At 41.9% G+C, this 11777-nt stretch overlaps 1 protein-coding gene across 2 annotated transcripts in view; it reads right to left on the bottom strand.

Moving 5' to 3' along the window:
- The window catches only part of LOC130194255 (excitatory amino acid transporter 3-like), a 4174-nt gene extending 593 nt beyond the window's left edge, over positions 1 to 3581 (bottom strand). The window contains exons 1-8 of one of the 2 annotated variants that reach the window (XM_056415172.1): positions 3410 to 3581; positions 2881 to 2988; positions 2531 to 2653; positions 2256 to 2369; positions 1943 to 2077; positions 1675 to 1789; positions 1212 to 1320; positions 1 to 820 (exon numbers count right to left, since the gene is read on the bottom strand). The exon at positions 1 to 820 is cut by the window's left edge and continues 593 nt beyond it. In XM_056415172.1, coding sequence (XP_056271147.1) covers positions 1732 to 1789; positions 1943 to 2077; positions 2256 to 2369; positions 2531 to 2653; positions 2881 to 2963 — 513 coding nt within the window. In that variant the 5' untranslated portion in view covers positions 2964 to 2988; positions 3410 to 3581 and the 3' untranslated portion in view covers positions 1 to 820; positions 1212 to 1320; positions 1675 to 1731. The other variant, XM_056415173.1, reaches the window with a different exon arrangement.
- Positions 3582 to 11777: the final 8196 nt, after the last annotated feature.

Raw genomic sequence — 11777 nt, 5'->3', positions numbered from 1 at the left:
TAATCCCTCACTCAGACTACAGAAGTGTCAGTAATACGATCCCATCATGGAGGCCAGATCCAACACGATAATGTAAAGGTTGTGTGGTTCAGTTCAAACATATTCATGTCTGGTGTTTGTGTCTCTCAGGACTCCTCTGTCTCTCTTCCAGCTGAAGGTGGACGTCAACCAACCGTCACCCTCAGCAGACCACTGAACAAGTACAATCAGTGCTCATTTTTCATCTTCATAACGATTAGACGATTATATTTTTGTTTTGTGTTTTGCCAAACATAGCTTAAATGACCACAAAGATATTTTATCGTACAAAAAAATCCAACATGGCAAAACGTGTCATGTCAGTTGGCAACCATCAGTAACAAATACCAACATATATCTTCACTCTAAATAATCCAACTAAAGCAATGCATCATTTCTATTTACAAGATTTTCATTGACAAAAATAGAAAATAGGAGAGGAAGTAACAGAACCCGGCAGTATATGAAATGATGCTTTTGTACCGAACTCCTAACTGGATGGAGAACATTGAAACAAAACCAAAGAACAGACGACATGGAGGAGGACGTCTCCTCAGCAGCATGAATGACGTCCTCTGGAGGCTGAGGACAGGAGACATGAGCCGGCACCTCGTCCACCAGCTCCTGGAGTCCGTCTGGAAGCTCCTCGCCTCCCAGCAGCCGGACAAAGGGCTCGGCCTTCTGGACTCGTTGAACGTGGCATGTCGGGTCCAACCGGTAGAAGGAATCAAACGGAGACTTTCATCGTAACGTTCATCTTTGGGCCGACGGGCTTTCTGGAAGAACAGCTCCCGTCTCACATCTAAAAAACAGAAGAAATAAACCGGAGCATGACGACCACAATAATGTGTATTTGACATGAATACAGAAAGGGCACTTTTCTCATCCAGGGCAAAGGGGCACGTGCTTGAGCACCACTAGGGCTCTACCTGTGCACGTGCCTGCACACACATATATATATATATTATATATATATATATATATAAACATGTATTTAAAGTCAAAAGGTAACTATTTACAATTTGTTCTGACAAGTAATAAATAAATAAATAAATAAAGTGTATATTATATATATGTATTTAAAGTCAAAAGGTAACTATTTACAATTTGTTCTGACAAGTAATACATAAATAAATAAAGTTAGACCCCACAGGACCCCCCAGGACCCCGGTCCATTAGGACCAAGACCTCACCCCATAGGACTCCCCAGGACACCCCATCCTGCTCCTCCTGCTCCTCCTGCTGCTCGGCTCTCGGGGGGCCCGGCTCGTCAGCTCGTCCTCCGGACTGATCCGAGACATGCTGCGGGGGGAAACGAAACGTAACTCACCCAGTTATGGAAAACGAAAGTAAAGAGCTAGACTCGTTTAGAATGATTAGTTCGTTAATGTCGATGATTTCCTCTCCTGTACTTTTCCAAAAGTTTTGGGATTTAAGTTTTTTCAAAGGACTTTTCCAGGCCTGGAACCTTTTTTAAAGTTCCATGACTTTTCCAGGTGTTCCATGACCGAATGAACCCTGTTTTAGACTCTTTCTCAGGGGTCAGACTTACGCCGCTCCTCTCCTCTACGATTGAGACGAATTGACTTCAAGTTGTCTGCAAATGAACTGGGTTAAAATAATAATAATACTGAGCATGAGCCCATCAGGACGTACCTTTGCATCTCCTGTCCGAGCTCCTCCTCGACTCTCACGTCTCTTGTTGACGCCCGGTCACAGAGCCACGCCGATGCAGTCGCCCAGGACGTTGATGACGGCGTTGCAGCGTTCTCTGGAAGCAGAGGATGTGTGTGATGCTCTAAACTGACTTTACTTCCGTATTAAAACTCATTTTAAGAAGCCGCCGTGTGGCCGACTGAACCAACAGACAAAACGGAGCTGTAGAAATCGATTGATCACATTTTGAACTCTAGATTAGACTTACAGGAGATAGTGCACAAGCACGAGAAGGCAGGCTTCATTAGCAGGTACGTTCACCACAGTCAAGATAAAAAAGACGGCCACTGCTCCTGTAGCTGGGGTCCCAGTTCCTCCAGTGCTCGGCACTGCTGATGTCAAACTGCAGATCCAACACACACACTGTCCTCATGAAACTGGAACATGCTTCTTCTTCTCTCTTTTTCTTTTAAAGTCTCCTCCTTTTAAAGACCTCAAAATAAACACTTTACAGCAATATCAACTTTGGCTATGATGATGATGATGCTAAACATTTTTAAAGAACAGGAAGTACAACTTACGCGATCATGATGAGCGTGCCTAAGTCCCAATCGATGTGGTGGATTTGGGCGATGAAGACTGCTGCGACCACATCATAAATCACAGTTCCGTTCCTGTTGGTGTTGGAGGCGGAGCTTGGAGAAACACAAGGCATCCTTTGTTTGTGCATCACTCATATAGAAATACCAGCAATGGGAAGCTCTCACATATGTTACTTGTCTTGGTTAGCTCTGATGATGAATGTACATGAAGCAGTGATCATGAACTCACAGACCTCTGAGTTACATCATCTTACCTGGAAGGGGTAACAAATGCAGTCTTTATGGCAGGGAAAATGTCCTTCATGAAGGCATAGGGGTTACGTCGCACTCGCAGGAGATAGATCAGTGGTAAAACGACTGATCCATGGATTATCAGGCTGAAACACACAATGAATGCACAATCAACACTGATTGTAAAGGATAATGCTAATGCAACGACATAGTGCAGCTGCAGCACAAGAGTCAGCACAATGTCCATGAGGACAGGATACACCCAGACGTTGAGAACATTAGCTGACTCGGTTCATTCGTTTTTTTGATGAATTCAACTTCATTTTTCAGAGTGACGTCATTTCAGTGATAAAACCATAAAAGGGGAACATACCCAAAAACGACTACTCCGATGAACTGTGCAAGTTTGACGGCTATCTCCCAGTCGTCAGCCTGAACGACAATGCCTGCGACCATGGACACGATGGCAAGTGGCAACAGGCTGGAAAGAAAACCATGAAATGAAACAAATGAAGGGAAGACTGACTGAGAAGACGCAGACGGTTGTCTGAATCGCCTTCATTTATGAATATGTTTGTTCTTATATTATATACAGTTTCTTATATACAAAAGAAACCATCAAACATGTTCTAATTTCAGGAAGTGTAAGAACTTTACAACTGACCTGAAAATCAATAATGCAAGTAACATTTAACAGGGGTAGAAGAATGAAAGATGCTGCTATGTTTCATCAGTAATAAAGTTTTACTATTTGTAATAATACTCTGAACAAAAAATACACCACATTTGTATTACATTCAGCATGTTAGCATAAATACTTACAACTGTTGGACATGTACTGTATTTCTATATTTGTTGGAGAAAGTAAATCATATATTTAATGGTATGTTGTGTCACCTTACCCCAGAATCCAGTGGACCAAAATATGGGAGGCCCGTTGAGGATCCTAAAGCGCACTAAAAAGGCTTCACCAAGTGCTGCCATGTTGTCCAGAAACAGGCCCAGAATAGCGGCCCAGACAGTCAGGCCCATTATGTTGGTGCCTTGAACATATCCCCTCTTAATTCTCACAGCATTCTGTAACCAGACGGAAACTCATTATGAATAATAATCTGAGAGCAACTTTATGCATGAAAGATTATCTCTGCAAATGCTATCTCCACAAAATGATCTTCTCAGTGACACGGGAAAAATATTTACCGGCTGCAGATTTTCCGCATCCGCTTCCTCCTCAAACCTCAGTCTTGTGCTATAATAGAAAGAAATAGTGTTCAAATCATATACAGTATATAAAAGGAAAGATAAGAAAGGATTCATATGCCTCTCATGAAAAACACACCATGCGGGAGCAGTCCAGGATCAGGTTTGTTGGGATAACGGTCCTGTAAAAAAAATGTCAAAGTCACATTCATTGGTGGGCTTTAATATTTTTTGAAAATTACTCATGAAATGCGACTTGATTTGCTGGATGTTTGCGTAATTTTCTAGAGAACCTGAAATACCTAATTATTTCTGCTTAAAAACATGAATGAATGTGAATACTGTTGTCTGAGATGATGTCACTGACCCTAAAACCTGCTAAAGTGGATGTGCAGAGAAACCAGAAATGATGTCAAAATATACACTTTCTTCTCACCTGGCTAGATCCACCAAGGCGTCGAAAAAATAGAAGGCGTTGGAATCTTGTGGATGTTCTTTTTTCAGGGAATCCACTCCTGGCTTGATGGACAGAGCCAGGATCAGCGCTGCAACACAGAAGACAGTGTCTGCTGTAGTTCTCTCATATACAGTCAGAGCACAACACCACACAGCAGATTGATTGGAATGGGCTGAAGAGGGATTACGACTGTAAAACGTCAAAGAACAGTGCCTCACACAAAGTTACAAAGTGCTTTACATGGTATAAAACAGTGAAAAGCAAGAAGAAGAAAAAAGATCAACATGATTATATAAAACAAACTGTCAGTCACATTTGTATCAAGGGTGTTTGAACACCATACTGTGCATGAATTAAAAGAGTCTCCCACTAGGGGGAGACTCTTTTATTGCAGAACAGCGAATTCAATCATAATACAAACTCACTATGAAACTAGACCGGGCACTCGGTAGAGCGCATACCTTCACACATCACAAGATTGGTCATTGAATTATGAACATTTTGGCATCAGTTGCATGCCAATAGGATAGAAATTGACCGCGCTATGGTAAAAAGAAGATTTGGACCTTTCCATGACCTTGACCTTTGACCCGATCGATCCCACAATCTAATCAAATGGTCCCCGGATAATAACCAATCATCCCACCAAATTTCATGCGATTCGGTTTCATACTTTTTTAGTTATGTGAATAACATGCATACAAATAAATAAATAAATACATAAATAAATACACACACGGCGATCAAAACATTACCTTTATTACCTTGCGCCTTTTCAATGCGAAGGTAATAAATAAATACACGGCAATCAAAACATTACCTTCCGCCGTTTCAATGCGAAGGTAATGACTTTCTTTGCAACTGTATTGATGTGGGAGAAGATACACATTCACCATTCCTATTGGTCCATTAAGTTTGGTGACATCACATCATTTAATTCAGCCTCGCTCCATGAGCAGCAGCCTCATTAGCCACCAAAGGGAAAACCCCTGTGTGAGTTTGCTAGCTGCACTGTGGATATTTTTTTTTACCCCAAATAAACTCACTACTACCTTTTATATTCATAGCCCTCGCTAACGGCAGTCATTGTGACTTGTCAAACACAGGTGTCATGAATAATATTGATGAGAGAATTCCACTGAGTTGTTCATTGGCCCTGTTGCTGCCTGCATGCTGGCTCACTGAGATATTAATAACATCTCCACTTTTGACCCGTCAAAATGTCTGCGGTGAGAAAGGTTTAATAAAATATAGAGCGGAACACATTCGGGAAGATCATCATGGAAGAAACTAGTATATGTGTCACCTGGTTGAAGTAGCTGCATTCCCATGTTGACAGAGGCTCGTGAATGAGTTTTAAATAGCACATTTAGAAGCTCAAGTAAAATAAAAAACGGAAATGTTCAAATGCCATATGCATTGTGTGTTTATCAATAAAACAATATATTTCTGAATAAAATCATCGTACGACATATCTCTTACCCAAAGTCACAGACAGCAAAGTCGTTATGGCACTATATGCCGACGCACGAAAAGCGATCCTTCCGGAAGATCCAACCTTGAGACGAGCAACACCTGGAAAAGACAACATGAGTCACGGTCTGCAGGCTGAGAGTGCGTTCGGTCACACAGGCGACAAGTGGATCATTCAAGGTAATGTGACGGTTAGTGAGGGAAACGCATCGTAAGAAAAAACGTTTACGGAGAATTGAGATAAAACAGTACAATAAGTTAAAAGCGTCGACAGATAAATCAAAACAATAAGTACAAAATACAAAGAAAATGTAATCAAATCAATCGAAACATTACAAAGAGTAAAAGCAGTGGAATGACGACATCACTAGTGAGTTTTAAGAGGTGATTTTAAAGAGATCACTGGTTCTGCCAGCTTTTTATTTCCTCGGGGAAGCCGAGGGGCCCTGAGAGCAGAAGACCGGTCACCTTTAGTTTTATGCTTTGACTGCAGGGGAACAGCCACAAGGGCCACAAGCATCTCCAGCTGCGAGCTCCTGGGCTCAGGGTTCGGCTCGAGCTGGCGGCGAGGCCGACAGGCGCTTTAGAAGTGGAGCCAGTGGAGAGAAGCCTGGGTTGAGGGGGGGATGTGATGGAGGTATAACTAGTGAAAAGCCTAGAGCTGCTCAATTCTGACTTAGTTGAAGGCGACGGGACTCGTACTGTTCGGGGGACTGAACAACGACACTTTGTTATTTTGAGATATCAAAATGTTGTGCCATCCAACCGATGACATCACTAAGACGGTTTACAACAGCAGCTCTGCTCCTTGGGTCATCGGGTCTCACAGCATATCTGTGTGGCGCATGAATAGCAATTATTGGAGGATTTGACTCATTTGAAACAGGTAATATACTTATCACCTACGGTACTGCAGTGACAGTCAGCCTCCAGTAGCTGTCAAACAGTGTTTGTGCAAAAGACAGTTTCATAAATGTAGCCGTTTCACTTGCCTGAGCTGATGGAGCTTTCTGTCAATATTGTTGATTGGGATGGAAGATGAGTTGAGAGACAGATGGATAATGGACTAAGGACCAATATAATCATTCTGAACCTGGACTCAAACACCTTTGATTTTAAGATTGGCTCACGGTGGCTGAAGTTAGCTCATGTAAACTTTAGGGAGGTATTTCTATGCGAGTGGCATTACTGAGTTGGTTTATTGCCTTCGTCACTATTCTAGTGTAGCATGTGCCATCGTTATGTCGTTGTGACTGGTGTCCACAGTGGCTGGTGTTCAAGTATTATTCCCTTGAGGGATATTTTATTTGAATAAGCTTCAACTTGCCAAACCACCAGTATTCCTTATGAAAGCTGTGTGCATGTTGTGTTGGGGCTTACCTGTCATCACACCTGTGATGAGGAGAGGAGTGGTCACCACATGCAGCAAACGGAAGACAAGCTCTCCGGGAAATCTAATGAGGAATTTGTCCAGTTTGGACAGCGTGGCGGTGAACTTTATAATCAAGCCCACGACAAGACCTGTGAGACAACAACAAAGATGTTTTTCAAACGTTATTTGAAGTGATTCTCACATCAGGTGGTGTGCATTGCTGCCAGACTGCTTCTTCAACACTCAGTTTATGAATCTAATACATCTAATCATTACATTTTAAAAAGTTGGATGTTTTGCATGCAATTGTGGTTGTGAAGGTAGGTTGATGAACTAAAACTCTTAATCATGCAGTTAAAACCATTTCCTAAATGTATCTTATAACTTAGTTGGCTGCTTCATTTAGTCAAGTAGGTTTTCAATAAGACTGAGTTCCAATTGCAGTCTCTTAATATCCCTGACTAACAATACAAACATTTATTGACAGTACATTTCTTAAAATTAAGTCCTAAATTATGTTAAATTAGGTTAACTGTCCGCTAAACCAACCAGGTCTGAGGATACTAAGATCATCATCATCCAGCTCCTCATCTGCTGGATGCACGATATCCACCGGTTGTGGACTTAATCTTAACTTTCTTTGTATGCAAGCTCGGGGAAATCTTTCTTGAATTAAAAGTAAAAATCAAAATTCTCTGAAGAGGTCACACTCCTGAAGACAGGGAGACAACAGCTTGGGCGTGTGGTCGGTGCAGGGAACCTGACCTCCCGAAGAGCTCCAAGGGATTGCTGTCGTGGGCAGTGTGACGAGGAGCTGGATTTTGAAAATGGATGAAGATTATTATTTGAAATGCTATTTGTGTCCATATTTTTTCCTGAATTTTATTTGTGTCTTGTTTGTATATTAAATAAATGTTTGCATCATATTTTCAAGGATTTGCATAATTATTTTGGCTTTTTGTTTTACAAATGTAGCTTTTCAAACATGAATACTTGTGAATACTTGTGTTTTTAGTTGTAATATTGTTGTTATGATAGTAATTGTTTACCAAACTGACTCCAGATCAGCACGTACACACATTTTATTTATGATAATATACTGTATCTAATTACACAAGGCCATTTTAGGACCTAGGTGAAATAACTGTTGAGGGAAAACTGCTTTTAATGCTGTCATACTAAACATGTGGTGTTACTTTGTAGATATTACAATAAATTTGGCAATGATAGCAATGCTGTTGGACTTTAAAAGCAGTGTATATGGTTGGCACGGGCATATTTTGAGTTCTGATATCGGGCTGGTTTTGTCACACAGACCTGGCAACCCTGGTCCGGACCCGAGCAACGGCTGTTTAACGGTTTACAACAGGCAACCGTAACCGTTAGTGTCCATTTAACGGCTCTAGCAAAGATAAAGCTAACTCTAATCATGAAAACGATATTTAGCTCGAAAAGTATGACGATCAAGTTTAGTTTAACACCATTAAACCGACATGAGAACACCATTAAATCAGCTGAACACTTCTATTGGGATGTTCGCTTAAAACGGCACCGAGAGGGATATAAATTCGTTCACTTAAAGTGAAAACGGTAGTTATCACTTACCCAGAACAACCGCTGTGACCGCTGTATGCAGGAATAGAGTCCGCAGAATCCAATTAAAGCGTCTCATCATGCGGCCGAAGAAGCTCGGGGTTTCCTCCACGTTGTAGGGTGTCAGGTGTCCCAAGCGTCTCGCGGCGTATGTCCGGGTCGTAGATGCCATTCAGCAGAACATCACGGATGATGTGGTCGGTATAGTCCACGTCCCTACCACACTCGCATACCGCATTATATGCGCATGTCTCTGCTTTGCCCCGCACTCTGGCAGCGAATGCGCGGAATGTCTCGCCGCGTTCCTGGCGTAGCTGAAGTAGCTCGGTGCGCAGGACACACGTAGCGACAGGGATGACAGCTAGGGCTCGCATGGCGGTGATTAGGTCCGGCAGGGTCCGGAGGCGGCATCGGGGACGGCTCTCAACAGGCTGTCTCCAAGTAAAGGCCCCGCGCACTGAAACAGCTGCAAGGGGGCCTGGGCATCCCCTATGCCTGAACCGGCGCGGAATACGTTCCAACGGCGGATGAACACGTTCCATTCCTCTATTGACACGCCCACATCAACTTTGGGCCGATCGAGTCTCGGGCCTCGAGGGGTTGGGGCCGGCGCGGCCATGACAGGCGCTGCGTGCTGGTGGCTAAATCCATGAATTGTCAATAGAGCAGCGACAAGTGCTTCAGACAAGTCTCCGGATTTAAACTCGCAGCCGGGGGCAGGGCATCCAACAACGACCATGGTGTCTTCATGAAGAAACACACTCCTCAATGCCAGTTTAAGGGTTTAATGACAGAGATGAAGACACCCTGAAACAGACAGTGCAGCGAGATGAGCTGACAAAGTATTACAATTATGCATGTAATAAATAACGTAATACACATATACAAATAACGATATACGGTATATGCACATTAACTAATAACGTAAACAGTTCTCACATGAATGAGTGGATGAACATCTCGCCTCGAGGTGGAATGGATGAATGACGAGACTCAAATGGACGCTGACATTAACGGAAGGCAGCGTGGCATATCCGGTCAGGTAATTAGACGCTGCCCTCTAGTGGCCGGCGGTACACTCTACAAAGTTATATAATGAAAATCATGTATCTTAGTCAACTAAAGCTGTTATTTTGGTAAAGTACTCACCCGAAACAATAATGACACCAATGAATCCCCCGTCAGTCGGTTCTCATTTATCGTGACGAAACAAGAATCCAACTGACAGATATGAGTCACGTGACCTGACTTTAAATATGACGTTGGAGGGGAGTAGAATTCACGAGGCCCTTTAAGGAAAGGGGCGGAGCCCTGGGGACGCAGGGTGCTAACGGGCACCAGGAAGTAGAGGTAGACAGGTGTGGGGATGAGAAATAAACGGCCACGGCCAAAAGGAAAGACTCGACTCATCATTCTTTCCGCACACCTAGCTGTATGTATCACGTGTCTGTCTGTTTGAGCTCATTTAAACCCAATTGCATTGCTAGACAACAGCTCGGCTCCAAGTGTTCTTCCTCTCAATTGATCCGTCTCAAATACAGTGCGACCATAAATAAAGTGGAAGACGCGTATCCCTGCCTAAATCTGAAATGGTCTTCATATATTGTATAGTTGTGACCTCACAACTGTACACAAATCAGGATGCCTTGTTTAATGTAAATACACATCAAAAAAGGTGTGATGTTCTCAGCCGACCTGAAAAGAGAAAACAAATTGTAAAAAGCGATTGATTTTATCAATTTAATATTAATTTATTAACTTACTAAATGTTTTCTACTTTTCTGTTTTTTCTTTATTTTTTACTCTGTCATTTACAATGTTTTGTTGTGTTGTTTTTTTCCCAGTAAAACTGAATTAAATAAATAAATAAAAAGTAATCATTAATAATAATAATAATGCATTACATTTTATAGCGCTTTTCAAAGTACTCAAAGACGCTTAAATAAAAAAAGGAGGGTGTGAATGCAAACTTGAATTCTCAACTGGCTTTTACTCCCTCAGACTGTTGTGATCTCTCGCTGTATCGGCCAAAAATCCCTTTGACTGCCACTTCTCTAAGCAATTATATCGTCATATAGTTATGAAGTGATACCAACTCGTGTTTTGATTATTTTTTTCAAAATCCCATCCCATCAAAAGCAATATTGAAAAGCATTAAAGCTTCTCAGGGACTAAATCAGGATTTGTTCCCCAGAGGTTTGTCCTGTCGATATTACAGATACCTCTTGACACCCGGGTGTTAGAAGTTGCTCTGCCGTGCTTCATGCAAAACATAATCCAGAAGACTCATCTCGTAACCACACCTCCTCTTCCTCTCCACTGGGTGGTGGTGTATACTGTGTGGTGTACCTGAACATACATCAGACCAATGGAAAGAGCCATACAAATAATATCACATGGAACAAGTTGTTTATTTAACTTTTGAACAATAAGAATACACCACTAAATAATGTGACCTATCAATACCGTTGACTGTCCTCAGTTCACAGTCATAATAATAATAATAATCATTTATTTTATATAGCGCTTCTCATGTCACCCGAAGTCGCTTTACAGAGTCCAGAGTCCAGTAGTCACACACACAGTCGTCCCGGTGGTGGAGCTACATCAGTAGCCACAGCTGCCCTGGGGCAGACTGACAGAAGCGTGGCAGCCAATCAGCACCTACGGCCCCTCCCCCACCACCAACACTCATTCACATCCATACGAACCGCACCGCAGTCATAAAGTCTTGAGTATTAAAACAATACTTATTGTTTTGTTGTTCTTTCCCTCTAGGGGGTCAAAGAAAAATCATTCTAAACTGTCTTTAAACACATAAAACACAGTTAAATATAAAAATACATTTAATTAAACATTCAACGCTCCCTGAAAACCAGATTCGGGGCTCAGTGGTCGATTCACAACGCGGTAACACTACCATGAGCGACCACCAGGGGGCGCATCGATGAGAAGACGTGTGACTCATAGTATTTATCAACTATTCAAATCCTTTCTTAATGGTGCATAAATGTGACATATTTATGTGATTATATCTACACAAAATATACACACACACAATATATATGCAATATATACACACAATATATATGCAATATATATATGCACATATAATATATACACAATATATATATGCATATATATACACACAATATATATATATGCAATATATATA

The sequence above is a fragment of the Pseudoliparis swirei genome, chromosome 5 (genome assembly GCF_029220125.1).
Source record: "Pseudoliparis swirei isolate HS2019 ecotype Mariana Trench chromosome 5, NWPU_hadal_v1, whole genome shotgun sequence".
NCBI classification, from domain to species: domain Eukaryota; kingdom Metazoa; phylum Chordata; class Actinopteri; order Perciformes; family Liparidae; genus Pseudoliparis; species Pseudoliparis swirei.
This window is presented reverse-complemented; position numbering and strand designations above follow the sequence as displayed.